Source organism: Panthera onca, chromosome X (assembly GCF_046562875.1).
Source record: "Panthera onca isolate mPanOnc1 chromosome X, mPanOnc1 haplotype 2, whole genome shotgun sequence".
NCBI lineage: Eukaryota > Metazoa > Chordata > Mammalia > Carnivora > Felidae > Panthera > Panthera onca.
Window position 1 is genome coordinate 57,686,436 of NC_138357.1, and position 18,717 is coordinate 57,705,152.

The window sequence follows — 18,717 nt, forward strand, 5'->3', positions numbered from 1 at the left end:
AAAATAGTTTTTAAACAAAGCAAACTCTGATAGCATTATGAAATGTACTATAAAACTTGAAATATGATACATTGACTTGTCTTTTAATCCTTGGCAATTTCAATGAGCAATGTACACATAGAAGATATGACCAACACTCTAGCCTTTCAGTTTCTTGACCTCCTCCTTTCCAAATATCTTGCCCTCTTTACTTCAGCCATTCATGCCCATGGTCATACCCTAAACCATGTAATTTACCATTAACTGCAACACTTTCTTATTTTTAATTTTGTGCATCCTACTCTCTGACTCTCACTACTTCTTTCTTGTTCACACCTTCTAATACTCGAACTCCAACAATCCTTTGACCTCTTCCTGGAACCTCAAATTCATTGATACTACCATCCTTTCACTATCTCTCACATCCTTGATGTCCTTTTTTTTCCCTTAGCAGTTTAAAATGCATTGTCATCAATTATAATAACTTTTTGCAAAAACTTTCAACTCTCTTGACCTCTGGTTTTCTTATACACATACCACTTAGCAAAACCATAAATCTCATTAAAGCCAATTATTTGCCTACATTGCACCAGTACCAACGCAGCCCTACAGAGTGGGATTAAAACATGCAACCACACTAACCATTTTGAATTTATGATCATAAAACCTCAATGGCTGTTTGGTGCTGCCTGGGAATCATACTAAACCTCTTTAAATACTTTACTCTCCTACTCATCTAGATGGCTATTTTACACTTTCTTTTTCACCGCAAACTCCAACACCTCCAACACCTCTAACACCTCTTTTCAGTCCTCCCAACTAATGATTTGTTTCCCACTTTGTTGAGAAGATTGAAACAATCAGTACACGACTTCCATAGAGTCCCAATACTAGATCAACCAGAATCTCCACTCACATACTCAGGCTTCCTATCTGGAAATGCACTAACTGTGCTCCTATCTAAAACTGATGACTTTATTTGTGTACTGGAACCTATCCACTCCCTCCTATTCAAGAATATCACTTTAGCAATACTCCTCTCTCTTCTCTACATAAATTTTTAAAAATTTATCCTGGAAAATTGCTGACTGCATATGCTGTTATTTCTTCCATCTTAATAAAATATAATAACCTCTTGATCCATTGCTCCCTGCTCTCAAGCTACTCCCTCTGACCTTGAGTTGTATGCTATCTTTGCAGCAAATCCTTGGAAAGAGTTGTCTATACTCTGTTTCCAATTCCTCTCCTTCTATTCTTTCTTAAACACATGTCACTCAGACTTTTTATTCCCATTTTTCCACTAAAACTGCTCTCATCAAGATCACCAGTGACTTCCATTCTCACATCTAATGGCTAATTCTTGGTCCTCCTAGTTATTTTTGCTGATTAGCCACATTTGCATGGTTGATCACTCCTTCCTTTTTGATACATTTTCTTTTTAAAAACATTTTTTATATTTATTTTATTTTTGACAGAGAGAGACAGAGCATGAGTGGGGGAAGAGCAGAGAGAGAGGGAGACACAGAATCCGAAGCAGGCTCCAGGCTCTGAGCTGTCAGCACAGAGCCAGACACAGCGCTCAAACTCACAGACCATGAGATCATGACCTGAGCTGAAGTCAGACGCTCAACCGACTGAGACACCCAGGTGCCCCAATAAATTTTCTTTCGTAAGACACCATTCTCTTTTTTCCCCCATATTTCACTGGATTTTCTTTCTCAGGCTTTTGCTGATTCCTCCTATTCTTCCTAACCTTTGAGTTGATGTGACTCAGAATTCAGTCCTTGAAATTTTCCTCTTTTCTATTTACAATCACTCCTGTCTTAAAGTTATATCTCCTGTCCAGATGTCTCTCCCAAATACCAGACTTGCATACATGACTAAATCTCTGCTGAAAAGGCAGAAAAATACTTAAAAACTAACAAGTATAAAAATGAACTCCTGAACTTTCTCCCCAAATCTGTTTCACCTATAGCCTTCCCCTTCTGAAATGACTCAAAACTTCATCTTCTCAGTTGCTCATACCAAAATCTTGGAGTTATTCATGACTCTTCTTTGTCTCACACTCAGTGTATAATCCTTCAGGAAGTCCTATTGTTTTTACCTTCAAAACCTATCCAGAATCTAATTTTCACTACCTCTACCCTACTACTATGGTCTAAACCACCACCCTCTCTCCCCCAGTTCACTGCAATAGCATCCTGTTTCTACCCTTGCTCCACTTTAAGCCTATTCTCAATTTTGCAGCCAGATCAATCCTTTGAAAACCTAAGTCAAATCCTGTTACATCCTTGCTCAAAACTCCGCAGTGACTCCTCATTTCATTTATTTAATTTTTTTTTGATGTTTATTTATTGGGGGGGTGGATGGGCAGAGAGAGGGAGACACAGAATCTGAAGCAGGCTCCAGACTGAGCTGTCAGCACAGAGCCTGACACAAGGTTCAAACCCATGAACCACGAGATCATGACCTGAGCCAAAATCGGATGCTTAACTGACTGAGCCACCCAGGTGCCCCATTTTTTAGAGAAAAAAAAAACTAAAATGGTTTAAAAGGCCATATATGACACCCCCACACCCGCAACATTGCCATTATAATCTGATTCCTACTATTCTCCTCCTCAGCTCATTCTACTCCAGCCTCACTAGCCTCCTTACTGCACTTGAAAATCGCTACGCATGCTCTTGCTTTAGGGCGTTTGGTCAACTGTTTTCTCAACCTAGGATCTCTTTCCCCAGATTTGGCTTTGCCAACTCCCCTCCCTTTCAAGTCTGTGAACAAAGGTCACATTCTCAATGAGGGCTATAATACTCATTTTATTTAAAACTGCAACCAATTCCAGTTCACTCATACCTGTACCTTGCTCTACTTTATTTTTTCCATAGCACTTACCACCTTCTTACAATATAATTGACTCTTTTATTATTTATATTGTTTATTGTCTTCCTCTATCCACACTACAATGTCCTAGAATATAAGCAGGGATCTTTGTTTATTTTTAATACATGTATCCCAAGCACCTAGAAGAGTGCCTGACACAGAATAGACACCCAATAGCTATTTGATGAATGAATGAATGAATGAATGACACAATCTTTTTTATGTGTGTATACCTTATCTCTACAATAAGATTTAAAGCTCTCTGAAGGTACCCACAGAGTATTTTGGACACAAGACACAATTCATATGTTTTAGTAACTAGGTCCCAATTTCATAAATTCTTTCAATATTGTGCTTTAATGAACTACTGTCAATTTCATAAGTTCTTTCAATGTTGTGTTTTAATGAACTACTGCCATCTCTACACATTTTCTTGAATTATTATTATTCTTTTCACTTTTTCATTCAAAATGTTAAGTTTTTGTTGGTTCCCAAAACCTTCCTGTACATGCATATGGAATTGAATCACCACCAAGGGAGTTTAGTTACTGTATTTCTGAAAACATCGTCATTAAAATGCAGAAATTCCTATCAGGGCATGTACCCTGAAGAAATTCCAGGGAAGATCTTGTGTAGTGCTTATCTCTCCTACTAGTTTCCTTATCTCTATTTCCCACTCCTAGTTTTTCCATAATTCTGTGAATAACTGGAAGAATCCACCACCTAACTAAACTTGTTTGCTCAAACTCATCTATCAAGATTTACGACTTCATAGACAGCATAGAGAGCATAGTGTACCAGAGGAGGTGCAACAGAGGAGGTACAACAGAAGACTTAGATTCAAGAACTGTTCTGCCTTGACTAGATTTTATGGCCTTAAGCAATTTACTTTACTTGCCTACATTTCGATTTTCTCACCTAAATTCACAGATGACCTGCCTCATAGAGTTGCTGTGAGGATAAATGCAGAGAGTGTATGAACAAGCTTTGTAGCCTATGAGATTCTGCACAAACATAAGGTACTATTATTCCCCAGAAGCATTATAAGTTTCATTATAACTATGGATGATGCTGATTTAGCATTTAGTGAAGAAAATCTAAATGAGATTAAGTGATCCCCAGAAGTACCATATTGTAAAATGATCAGCCATCTGTTTATAAAAATTTAGAAATTTCGCAACAAAATTATAAAAGCAGGCTATTCTAATGATCAGATTAAATGAGCTAACATATATGAAAGCACTATATAAACTATGTACCAGTATATACATGTAAAGTTTTTACTATTACACGTAGCTAGTAATTTTAAATTTCCAGATATATTTTCAGGCAGAAGGCATGAAGGAAATATTTAAACTTTACTGCACTTATTAAATACAAAAATGACAAAAATGCCACTTTGATGTTCTTTAATTCAAATTTTAATGTTCATTAAATAATCTTGAATGCAGTGGTTCAAATTACTTCCTAAAATCCACACTTAGTTATTATTGAATACTATAAAACTTCACACACATACCCAAAGGCACAATGTAAACCTTTTTTTAAAAATTCAGTCAACATGTGTTTTAAAAATGTGCTATGGCAAGCTAGAAGCAGGCTAATAGACCAGTAACAGTAATAGAATTTACACAAGAAATGTAAATGGATGTTGTATAAAATATTTTAGAAATTAAATTAACATTTACTAGCATAGTAAACAAATATTTTAGTGATAACATGTATTAAAATGTTCTATTATGGTTTCAAATGCCACCAGCTCATCTCACATGGAATAACATTTCCACATTTGCCTTTAGAGTTTTTATTTTTGTTTACAGCTAATATATTTTATGCTTTCTGTTCCTGTTCAGGAATCTGCTTAAACTAACCACTAAAATAAAATGAATGCAATTAAATGGGATAATTCATTTAAGAATTCTGTGGAAAGGCTTTTATCAGTCCACACTACACTGCCTACCTCTTATCTATCAGCTAGTTCTTGATCCATTCAATATTTCCATGAGAAATATTTTCTCACCAAGCTTTCTCCACCTTTATTTAGTTTCATTCTTTGTCCATGCCCAAATGGAACTAAATCAATGCTGACATAACCCAAATTACAGTCTTCCTATCTTCAAATTAAGAGCCTTCCTAATTGGGTAACCTGGCTGGCTCAGTCAGGGGAACATGGAACTCTTCATCTGGTGGTTCTGAGTTCAAGCATCACATTGGGTGTAGAGATTACTTGAAAATGACAAAATCTTTTTTTTAAAGAGCCTTCCTAATTAGACAGAAAACTTTAAATAGTTGAGCACCACTGCCTCTTCTTTGATGAAACATGAATCCATGAGACAAATACTTTTACATTTTTACCACTAATACAGAAAAATATCTAAAAGGAGGAATTTCTTGAGTTTTATTTACATTTAAAAACTGAGAGTGCTCTTGAAAACAAAATACACAGAAGAACAATCATTCAATTCAATGGGACTAAATTTCAAAGAATAATAAAAGCTTTCGACTCTGGCAACATGGAGATATGTAAACATCACAGAACCTTGTGAAAAAGAACATGCCCCTAAAATAACAAAAAGCTGTCAGTTTTCTAGTATGACAAAGACCAATCCAAAACAACTGCAAATGTTAGAAAGTGATTATACCAAATAAACTCAGATCAGCTAAGCTCTGGAGTAGTTACTACCCTCTTCAGAGGTCAAGGTGTTCAACATGTGCCCATCATCAAAATGACCACTCTTGCAGGACATGATTGGGACTAAGACAAAAATGTTCCATTTTTTTAAAACTAAAAGCTGAAAATAGATTAATTATTATTTTCATAGAGTAGAAACACTTCACAGAAATGATTTAGCACTATACTCATCAGTGTGTTTTCACTCAAAAGTCATGATTCTTCTGTCAACAAATGTTTGTTTAGCTTATGGAAGATGGTCATTTAGGGGACCTAAGCATAGGAAAATATGTTAAAATCAACAATTGGCTTCATGCAATTTTCCAGGTTTTGATCTGCTAAGAGTTTTAATGATTATTGTATCCATTACATATATAAGTATTTCTATAGACAACATAATAAATTCAAGCAAAATACACTTAGTTAATCAATAACATGATCCAATACACTGTTAGCTATAACATATAAGCTCTATGTCTGCTTATTATTTATTCATTTCAGATATTTTCTTCATATAAAGCATTTAATTTCAGATTTAATTCAATCTTAGCATGTTCCTGGGCTATCTCTCCTTCCCACCAGTGAATAGGCATAAAATGTAAATACGATTTAATAGTAGAATAAGCAAAATATATTTAGACAGGTAAATATACTATACATATTTTATAATGTACTGCAAAACCTAATTAATGTTATATTAATTTTCCATAATTTTGAATTGCATACATTATTTGCTTTTCCTTGCATTAATGTATGTTAGCTGAGAGTTAACAATGTAACAATAAAACTCTACCTGGGTAATCTGGAAATAAGAAAAATAAGAATTTGGATAGTTCTTTTTTTTTTTTTTTTTTTTATTTATTTTTGGGACAGAGAGAGACAGAGCATGAACAGGGGAGGGGCAGAGAGAGAGGGAGACACAGAATCGGAAACAGGCTCCAGGCTCCGAGCCATCAGCCCAGAGCCTGACGCGGGGCTCGAACTCACGGACCGCGAGATCGTGACCTGGCTGAAGTCGGACGCTTAACCGACTGCGCCACCCAGGCGCCCCAAGAATTTGGATAGTTCTTAAGACCACTACTTTCCCCTTGATAAGTAGCCTTGTTCAGATGAATAGTATGTACTTATTAAATATTTGCTGAAATGAAGTGACAAAAGAATGGACCTGGAAAATATCTTATACATATATGTACACATGTACATAATATTTATATATTACATATGAATATATAATATTAACATACTATTGGTTAACATTATATATGTATACTTATATACATACTCATATATATACTTATATTATATATATATGTATATACACATATAATATGTGTGTGTTCCACTGAATATTCTAATTGGCTTATGAGACCTAAAACTTGTATACTATCTATAAAATATACTATGCAGTAATTTTTTTTCTATGAATAAACTCCCCTTTTGTCTTCCTCAAATAAAAACCTAGAGGCTACTCATAAATATTTTTTACAAAATAAATTTAGAAATTTAGCAGATCACAGGCTATTTTCAAAGCAGCAAGCTAAATATTAATATTAAACATTTAATTATACATGTTTGCAAATATTCTTCCAAAGCAAATCAAACTCTAAGCTTAAGGATCTATTTAAAACTCTAACACAAATGAAAGAAAGCTTTTGCACATGAGGAAAAAAAACATGGTTTTTAATCCAAAGTTGCACATTTTACTACAAAAATATGTCTCACAGAATGGCTAAGTTCATGAGTTCTTAAGGGCTCATATCATAAAGATTCAGCAAATATATGTCAGAGAAAAGATACTAAAGTCAATTAACTATAGCCATTCTTAAGTAGAAATACCTGTTTTATTCCAATCTCCTCTTGATGTATATTTTATTTATAACATGAGTAATCTCTACATTCATAAAACTAAATATTTTGTTTTATATCTCAATAACTATTTTTAGTTGAACATTTCTGGTATAATTCTATAGACTAAAAACAATCTAGTGTTTACTGACATAACACATGAAGCAGATATGAGAAAGGAAATTTAAGTATTCAACAATGGATATATAGCAAAATATTTGTAACCACAAAGATTTCACAATTTAGCAAATATAATAAGAGAGATATATAGTTTACATACCCTAAGCTAAAGATAGCATGATTCTAGAACATAAGCTCCATGAGAGAAAAGACTGTTGTGTTCACTCTGTTTGCAGCAACTAAAACATTGTCTGGCACCACATAGTATACTCTACACACACACACACACACACACACACACACACACACACACTCATGTCAAATCTAATCATAATACCAAAATTATTATGAAGAGGTTTTTATTTTAATACCAATAATTAAATTGGTAGATTGAGTTCTTCAAATGTCTACAGATTAAAGACAATACTGCAAAAAAGATACGAGGGTCTAATTAATGTTCTGTGGAGAACTGTTTCAACTGAAGTACTGAAATTTTTGTAAATAAATTCCCATATCATACAGCATCCTACCCTATTGTTCATAGTGTTATACAAAGCAAGCCCTCAGTGTCTGCATAGTTATTATCCTCTCAGAAGGAACAAGGTCTAACATGCATATATAATAACATAGTATAAATGGACACATTAAAGATTTTATATTATTTTTGTGAATTTGGTGTGCTTTAATATGGCATTAAACTCAACGTTCTTAAAATAGATACTATGTAAATTGCACCTATGTAGCCTACTATCTAAAGCCATTAAGAGATAGAATAATCTTAAATGATAATTATGTATGTATTTTTTAATATTTTACTTTAATACAGCACAGTATTTCACAATTGATACATAATATAGATAATGAATTAACAAATATAATAAAAATTAAATCTATCTCAATGTTTGTGATGCTATTACTATGCTTTTTAGACAAATAAGTGAAAGAAAGACTTCTTCCAAAATAAGTGAAAGACAGACTTCTTCCAAAATAACTAAAAGCTCAGAATCTAGCATATTGCTGTAAGCTATAATGGTTATAACTGTTAATCCAATACACCTTTTATACAAACCCATAAACACATGAGTGGAAAAATAGCACAGATGTTCATCTCTAATGCAATTTCCATTCAATTTCCTAAGTGCGGTCCCTGTGTGCAAACTAGCTTAATGTTATGTTTAGCTTGCAAATTCTTTTAATAAATAATGAATGCAATAAAACTAGAAGATCAATGGCAAGCTGAGAAATCATAAAAAAAAAAAAAAAGCCTTTTGTGTTTAGGCTGTTGCCCATTTCAAACTTTAATCCAGAGACAGATCAATATTACTTTTTTCTTTTTAACTCATCACATAAATAGCAGATAGACTAAATGTAGCCTAAATGCTGTTACCAGCTAACAGTTGCCAGAAACCTGATAAGATCATTGGACACAATTGCAATGGAATGTTTTTTACCTTAACATACACACTACATTATACACTATTAAGCAGTCAACTTGTTTAAGAATAAAATGGTTATACAGCAATAAAAATACTGTGGTTCATTATTGTTTTTAACTTTCCTATACTATATATATTTTTTTCCAGTAGTGCAATTGCAAAGTTTTCATCACAATTTCCTCTAATAAACTAAATAACTATAACGGGTCAAAATAATACATATATATGAGTAGCTTCAACCTCAGGGATCCTAGATGAAAGGAAATTTTACTCTTCAAAACTAATTACAACTGAAAGAACTAAGTTATTCCTTTAAATGGATGGGGGATACTTCATGAAAATTGATGTTGCATTGGATAGATCTTGAGATTATCCAGGGAAAAAGTAAATCATAATACTTAAGTATTTGTGTTTCTATTCACAGGCTATAGATAGAAGGGAGAAAAACCCTCTTCTCACCAACTAATTTTGGATAAACATGCATTTACTGTTTGAAAGATCAAAAGTAAACTGTCACTAGGCATGGTGCTGATATCAAGTAGTATAAATCTATATAGCTGAGATTGATTTTATGGTAGTAGGCTTGCCTTATTTATTAATTCTTGGCTATTCATATTAGAGCATCTTCTGTGGGTTTTCACTAAAAGGAAATATAAGGAAGTCATCTTTTCTTTAAAGATATATTTCAGTTCAAAATTCTAATTTCATATATTAGATTTTGATACCTTTATAGGTATATTTGTGAAAAGTTTATGGCATGATTAAAATTGGTTTTATAATGGAATTAAAATTTCAGGATTAGTGTCTTTAATAACTGCATACCTTATGTAACTATTTCCTAGCTTTTCAAAGGAATGGCAATTTGTGCAAAGAATTCTGATAAGATGAATAAATGTGCATGTGTGCATGTGTGTATTCATTTAACAAATGTGAATTAAGTACCTGAAATATACTCAATATTAGGCTTAATGAAGTTCTGCAATGAATATGACTAAAGTTAAAATTTATTCCTCAGAAATCATTATTACAAATTCAAGGTTTTGTTTATGTAACAAATTCCATTCTCTTTTAAGAATATCATTATAGGTAGTGATAAATATATCAATTTTCTCTTTATTACATTCCATTTTTCATAAAATAATATGCATTATGTTATATTCACATTCTCGATATGATAATTTCATCAATTCTAATATATAAGTTTAGCTCTAAAGAAAGATGTGGCAAAATATTATCATGAAAACATTCCCATGTTTTAAGCAAAATTTGAAAAAAGATTCCTGTCCATAACTTTATTAAACTTCATTATAAAATTATCTTTAAACTGTAGACAATAGCATGTATTCTAAGCTTCTAAAATTAGCCTAATAGTGGAGATAAAAATTCTCCTGAAGAATTTAAGACCTCAACAGTATCAATTAACAGTGTTTCCAGTTTTCCTATTTTAATAAAGGTAACAAAATTATGATGAAAGAATACTGTAAAGGTCTGCAAAGAGGAACTACCTCTAAAAGCTGATTTTTTAATATATATTCTTCAGAAAGTTTAACATAGAAAAATTGAATTTCTTTTTTAAAACCTGTCTCAGAGAATGTTAGATACTGAAAGTAGATTTTCACACTTTAATTGAGATGGTAAGTCTGAACCCTTATTTGAAGTACCTCTCTTAGTCAAAGTTTATATTTGCTCCAGTTTTGTTTCTATTGAACCATGATGAAAATTAAATGGGTACATGTAAAGTGCTTAGAATGACGTCTGGTACATACAACTGGTATCTCTTTGTGAAAACTAAAATTAAAACTATATTGCTTTCCCGCCCGCCAAAAAAAAAAAAAAGTAAAACCTGTCTCAGAGATTAACTAAAAAGTTATAACACCTACAACATTCAATTCAAAATATTCCACAACAATTGACAGAATTGTTTCTCTCCTAAAATCAAGGTAATAAAGCCACAGGTTAAATGAAACAAAGTATGATCATTATGATATTTAATGCATGTAAACAATAAATTTCACTAGCATTACAATAAATTTCTTTTGGTGTGCCTATGCTTTTCTACAGTCTAAGAAATTAGATTATAAAAGTAGCATTTATTGTTACTGAATGACTTACTAATAATTACACAGAATATAAATAACTGAAATATACTAAACTGAAATAAACTTTTCTGAAATTTTCAGCTTTACAAAGTGAGGAATGATGCATATACAATGGACAGGCTATCTTCTTCCTACTAAAAAGAAATATTAAATCCTGAAGGAGTTCTGAATCCTTTGGTAAGAGTATATTACAGCTGCATTAAACCAACAAGAAGCCTATTAGTATGGATTTAATAATCCCTTTTGTAATCAATTTGGATACAGCATTATTGTATTTATAGTGACACTTTCAATTTGTCCAAATCATATATTACTTACTCTCATTTTTCCTACCATGATTAAGTATTAATGTGGGGGGCACTTTTAAGTAGCTACACTATATTTAGGTTTTAATATATTGATTTCCACGATTTTAGAATAATTAATATAGCATGAAAATTAAGACTTTTTCCCATGAAGAAACTCATGATTAATTTGATATTTTTCACTGATTCCTAAATAAAATAAAATGAATTTAGTTGTTCTAGCAGAAAGTGGAAAAAGGGATGCTGCCACTTTAAAAGCTTCGATCTCTTTGACATTGCTGGCAGTGTATGGGAACATTAATGCATCTGTCATGATAACAAGCTAAGAATAACATCTAGACATCAAACCAAGCAGAGAATCCATCTGAAGTGATTCATTCAGATCTGTCTCATTGATTTATTAAACACACGGCAACATCTGCAGCCTCACAGAGCCGCTTGGTGAAATTAATGCAAGATCAATTCAAATGGAAAAAAAGTGCAAAAGAGATAAATCAAAACGCAATTTGCATGCAGTTCCACAATCAGGCTTATTGGGTACAAATGCTCATTTTCCCTTCCAAAGCAAATGTGTTTAAATGTTGTTTTATCTTTTTAGAATTGTGTAATCTGAAGTGACAGTGAAGAGTTTTGCATGTTGAGATGGTAAAAGGGAAGAAAAAGAGGGGAAAATGCTACAAAAGACCTTTTGAATATGCAACAACAATATCATTAATACCTAATTGTTTTGCTTTGGGAGAAGGTTTGATGCCCTTTCTCTGAAAACAACATTTTCACTTTTGGTCAATTATGGTGGTTTTAATACATATTTGAAATGCATATAGTGGATAAACCTAAATCATTTGTATCTTTAAGTGCATCAGATAAAGTGACCCTGAAGATCTAGATTGCCAAATGAAACATATCATGATTAAGGTTTCTTACAATTACATTTGCCTGCTTGAAGCACTTTTAAAGTACATAGGGATTTCATTCAGACAAAGATCACTTAAGAAAGCACCAAATAATTCAGACAATATTTTCTACAGTATTAGGAATTTCCTGTGTGAAACCATATAAGGCATTAATGTCTGAAGACCATTACTTCCTAATTACTGGCATTCATGTACTGTACATTAAGGGTAATATCACACATAAATATCCAAAGAAATTCTCCATCATATCATGCATCATTTCTTTAATGTAATATCCATCACCTAATAAATGAGTGTTTGGACAAATACTAAATCCAGTTAGAGTATTTAGATAAATACAAAAATTGTTAGTTATGCAGAACTGTACATTTAAAATAAATGTACATGTGGAAGTTATGTACACTGGCACATGACTAAATTGCTTTAATTATAATATTGAATCATTCTTCTAATAAAAGATCATTGACAACTATTTGACTGCTGTTAATAGACAATCTGACTATCCTCTCATTAGCCCATGAAATAAATAGTCTGTATTTACTACCCAGATTAACTTCTAAAACATTTTTATTATTTCTGCAAATGTTAAGTCATTCAAAATATTAGCCCAGGAAAGTGATGCAAGTTCTTCAAAAATCTGGTTTTGCATAACTTTCTTATGAATGAAAACATCAATTTTCAAAGTAAATTGTTATTCTGTGTAGATTATGAATTATATTCATTGAGTGTGAATACAAAGCCAAAATCATTGAGTATTTATAATAATTGCATTTCTTGTATTTGAAAGTAGTTTTAAATTATTTTAAAGTCATAATTCACATAAAGTTATTCTAACATGGATGCCCATTTATGCTTTGTTCACACAGTCAAAATAACAATTAACTACAATTGGATCATTTAAATTTTTAGTATAAAAACTGAATTTTATTCTTTTGAATATATGTTGAGTTGTGTCTCCAAATATGTTAAAATGTTTTCTTAATCATATATTCTTGTTTCTCCAAGCATTCATTTAACTATATAAATAACTGAATAACATTTAATCAGTTGATCCCCAAATTAAAGTAAATGCTGATGAAATTTAACAATGTTACTTTTACATAGACAGATAAAAATAGATAACACCAAAACGTGCTGATTTTTCACATTTACTGAATATCAATTTTTAATTTAATATTTTACTGCTATATTAAACTTTGAAGAATTTAGAAAGGAAAATTCATTGCATGGGAGTGAGATTTTTAGACATTTGCTTTCTGAATCTGCCTGCTCTGATATTAAAAACTCCAAGTTTTGGGGCACCTGGGTAGCTCAGACGGTTGAGTGTCCGACTTCGGCTCAGGTCATGATCTCGCGGTCTGGGAGTTCGAGCCCCGCGTTGGGCTCTGTGCTGACAGCTCAGAGCCTGGAGCCTGTTTAAGATTCTGTGTCTTCCTCTCTCTCTGACCCTCCCTCATTCATGCTTTGTCTCTCTCTGTCTCAAAAATAAATAAACGTTAAAAAAAAAATTAAAAAAAAAAAACTCCAAGTTTTGTTGCACAAGAAATGAAAAAAAAAAATCACGGTGACTCATCTGCCAAAAAAAAAAAAAAAAAAAACTAAAACAAGATAACTTTTAGTTCTTTTTATCATCATTTTATTAATAGTCCTCAAAATAATCTCCATACCATTAGTTTCTGAAGTAAAAAAGTAACCAGGAAAAATATTGTACAGTCCTTTGGAACTGCAGTGATGTAAAGCTTGGTTTAATTAATAGAACAATGTATAGTCAAGAAGTTTTTTTAGTCTTACTATTCTCTAGTAGCTGAGGCAAGTATTATTTTCCAAATACTTTTCTGGGAAGACAACTTGGAATATTTTGAAAATTAGCTAATAACAAATAATTAATATAAACCACTGATAGAGTTCTTATGACTCTCAGTACTGTAAAAGAAACAATCATGTATGTATTTTATTCATTCACTCTTCGGCAGTGCACATAAATAAATATGTGTCCTGAGCTGAATCAAAATGTCACTTACTGGCAATACATTAAGGTCTTTGAAAGTGACCAATTTGAAAATGGTCCATTTTGTGTCTTCTGGAATAGTGTAGGAAGCATTCCAAATTAGAATACCCTAAGTCAGGACTTATACTCTTCCCCAGTTAACTGACACAGAGAGGAAGAAATGTTTAGTGTGTAGGAAAAGAAAATTACCAATGACACCATTACAAATAGGCCTTCAACTGAACAATACATTATGGGAATTTATTCATCAGGAAATAAGGATGAATTTTTTTCTCAAATAAAAATAGCATATAAGAGTTTCTACTCACTGAACATATATATACTCTTTCCTTGCATTTTCCCCTTTAACCAAAAGAGCTAAGAAGTCTTGAGTCCTCAGTGACAATCTTCGTTAGCCAAGTCTCCATTGATTCATCGCTCATGTTTTTAGGCATCTCTATAAGTTCTTCGGATTCATCTTTTACCTCCTCTCATAGCATCATTCTGCTCATATCCTATATCTCTTTTTTCTTACTGGCTTCATGTCTCATCTACCTCATTTTGTCTCTCTTGGGCCCCATTCGTATTTACATCCCTCACCTTTCTTTTCACGGACTGGAAAAGTCATAGAAATAACGTTGATCTAAATAATAATCTCACAATTTTATAAAATCATTTGGATACTGGGAGTGATTGAAGGTACACATTTCTGTAAATGATGTTACCTAAAGTCATAAAGCATCCATTATATATAGCATTATCACATTTTGTAGCTTTTAACAACATGGTTATGAGGGCATTTTGCTTTGATAAAATTGGGTAATGTTATTTTATCATTAATTAGATTTTTCCCAGATATTGTGGTTTTTTTTCTATCTAGAAATTGCATTATAGATGTGTTTCTAGTAGTTTTCCTCATCTCCATTCATGGGCTGCATTCAGAGAATATATTTCATAAATTTTTACAATTATATATCGTAACACTTGTCACCCATATAAAATGCACGTGAATAAATAACATTCCCATAAACAAATAAATGCAAAAGGAGGCACAGGCATCATATCTCATACATATTTCTTCTTATGTTTTTAATATTTCCCTATCACCTGTATACATGCATATACATATATAAAAGCAATTTAAGCCCTCAAAAATGTTAGCACTGCCAATGCTGTGATAAGGAGTAAATAAAACTTAACTGAATTAAATAATAACCTAAAAACACATCATATATTAGGGTCTAAAAATAGTATAAGAACACCTGCTTCTTGATACAGAGTAATCTATCATTTTTCCCTTCAGTAAGTAGCTGTAGTAAAAATTAATTAAAGAAAACTTTCCATTTATAGAGGAAGTATCAAAGTCACATTAAAATACTAATCTATTTACTTTTAAATGAAAGTCATAGATTTTGCTCAAGGATGTGTAAATTAATTATTGAAGTAGGGCAAATTTCTTGCATATAATAATTGTTCCACTTTAAGAATGGGTGTTTGTAATAAAGAAGAGGGAAGGGAAGGAGGAGGAGTGAGAGTGGAGGTGGGGGAGATAGGTTTTCATGTCTGCAATTGTTTAAATGTGTCTTTTTAAATGGCAGCAAATGAACTAGATGACTTTCATCTGAAGTCCCTGGTAATTTTCTGAGTTTGTATGTTAGTACAGTGCTTTGTGGTCAAAATAAAATTTCCTTTCTACTCTTAAAACATAATTGCTTATTTTATCGAGGGAGCAGTTATTCTTTGTGTTTTAAGGTCATCTATCTACCTTGAGAAAATTTGATCTAATAAACCAGGTTTATAAGCTCCAGATATGAATCACCTAGAAGTTCTCATAAAACAGGTTTCTGTTTAATTGCTAGAACACAGGAGAACACTGCTCAAAGTGGGGGAAGAAAGGTTCCCTTGTAAGTTCTGTAGCATTACTTTATTGTAGCAGTCAGCAACAGTTTGTCTACAAGTCGTCAGTAAACTTCAACAATACATAGTAATTTGGATTTTACAACAGATGTGACAATTCAGTTAGTTTTAGTTGGTAAATCCAGGGCTCTCATAATTTAAAGTTGCCCTGTGAGAAAGTCCACCTCTGCAGAAGTTTTCTGCAAAATGATCAACAGTAGTGCTGTTTTACAACAAATCCCTTTGCTCTCTTTAACCCAGTGATGATTTCTTGGTTTGTATGCCAAATGTGTACATGCTTAACAACATGATTACCAGCCTGGAGATGGAATAAAAACACTAAGAGGACTAATTCACAGGTCTTTAAAAAGTCAAATACTCTTGAGTATAGTTTACTTCACTTTCTTTTTTTAAACTCGGAAAATACTGAATACAATTTGCTTATGGGCATATGCGAATAGACATTTGTTCTACAATGTACTTCTAAACTGTCATATGAAGAAGGTACACTTACAACCAGAGAAGCTGGTCATCATCATCATTTAAGGAATCCTCTCTGTGGGGGAATAGGATCCTTCCAACTGTTTGCCTGGCGGTGGGCAAGAGCTGGAAGCATCCTCTCCAACTTCTACTTCAACCCTCAACCAGTTCCCAGACCCAGCGTTTCATTCCCCACATTGCCCTGTGCGGATGACCCAAAAGAGACGACCCCAGGAAAGTGACATCTGTTGTCATTCTTTTTTTTTTTTTTTTTTTTTAAATGGGATCCATCGACTTTTCTGTATCCTGAACTGGGGAGCTTTGCCCAGCAGGCATCTGCATTGGCTCACACACACGCGTTCTCTCTAGCGCGCGCTCTTGCGCTCTCTCTCTCTCTGTGTGTGTGTGTGTGTGTGTCTGTGTCTGTGTCTCTGTCTCTGCTCTCTTTCATACACAGACACTCATAAACACACCATCACCATCACCACCATCACACACGCCGTGCACTCTCACAACAAACACACAGGATGGGAAAAGAATCACCCTCTGGGTTGGATTCTAGATTTCAGACCCTCTGCCTCCCCCAAATGCTGTATTCTGGATTGCCAGTTTAGGAGCCCAGTTTACAGCTCTGCCAGCCTTCTCCCCCCCCCACACACACAAAAAAAAGCCCCTGGTGTCTGTGTTCAGGAGAAAACCTATCCGACCCGTATGGCCACAGAAGAAGAATGAAAACCACATAGAGAAATTAACAACCACAAGCAGCCAAAAAAGCCATGCAAGATATGGACGAAAAGCTGAAAAGTTTCAGTAGAGGACAGCAAACTGAAGTTTGTGCCGGACTTAGACCCATGCCCTGACACTGAGCGGGGAGACCAGAAGGGAAGAACAATTAATGAGTCCTTCTAGTCCCCTTTCCCCACCGACTTACAGCCTGAAGAGTAGAGGCAATCTAGTTAAGGCACTCTACAAAGTTGGATGCTGTTGATGAAACATGCAGAAGAGGGCAAAGAGGGAAGAGTAAGCTAAAAAATGATTATCTCACCTGGCATTGGTGCAATCGGTGAACAACGTTTCGAAGTCTTTTCTGGTGATGAGTTTGCAGCGGTTCACCCCCGGCTGGATGGCCCCCAGACCGCGGAGTATCCGGACCTGCTCCACAGTACATACCACGGGGGATATGTCCAGTCTCTTCAGCTTGGTGTACACCGTGTGCAACCCTCCCACCAGGTGCTTAAGGAAGAGATCAAAGACTTGCGGCAGGCAAATCAGTTCCTGACCATCCATCAGGAACGAAGCCACCTTCACCCCATGCATGTCGACCATCCTGCACTCGGTGTTGGTGTTGCCACTGCCTCCGGTGGCTCCACCAACTCCGCCACCCCTGGCGCTGCTGCTGTGGTTATTATCCATGAAACTGTTGATCATATTAGGGGTGAGACGAGGAGGCTCCCCAGGAGTCGAGTACAAGGTTTCTGCCCGAAATAAGCCCCCCGGGACGCCGGCACCGCTCGAAGTTGCAGAGATCACCGGAGGTACGGAGACAGCCATGGTCATTCAGTCTCAAATCGTAGGTTTTTGGGCCCTGTTTTCTCGTCCTGTCTCCTCTAGGTCTCCTCGCACTCGCTCCCACACTCTGGCGCGCTTTGCTCTCTCCAAGCTGTTTTCAAGTCTATGGTAGCCCAGCTCACACTCACGTTCACGCTCACCCACTACGCAGCAAATGGCTAGCAGCCCGGACGCGCGGCGTTCGGAGAACCCACCCCCAACACTCCTTCTTACGAGACTGGCAGCGTCCCCCAGCCAATGGACCCCACCCGCCTCGGCTCCGGAGCGCGCCCAATGGCTGCTGCCCGCGAGGAGGTGGAGACTCTCTGGCCGGCCTCCCAACTACCTGAGGGCTTTCAGGGTTCGCTGGTAAAAGAGGATGGAGCTTGAGAAGGGGGTGGTGTGGTTCCTTTGCTTCAAGCCTAGCAGGCAGAGGAGAGAACGTCCAATTATCACGCAGAACTCTCAAAGTGGCCTGGGATATAGGCCCCTCCCCCTCCATACCCCACCAACGTTGATGTGGGAACACAAAGTGCGAGTCCAAAACATGCCTCTCC

The 18,717-nt window shown here is 34.6% G+C and overlaps 1 protein-coding gene across 1 annotated transcript in view; it reads right to left on the bottom strand.

Annotated features, from left to right (window-relative positions):
• Positions 1-18,406, bottom strand: part of DACH2 (dachshund family transcription factor 2) — an 845,266-nt gene extending 826,860 nt beyond the window's left edge. Inside the window, exon 1 of the mRNA XM_081792609.1 lies at positions 17,658-18,406. Within this exon, the coding sequence (XP_081648735.1) occupies positions 17,658-18,169 (512 nt within the window). The 5' untranslated portion in view covers positions 18,170-18,406. The remainder of the gene's footprint in view (positions 1-17,657) is intronic.
• Positions 18,407-18,717: the final 311 nt, after the last annotated feature.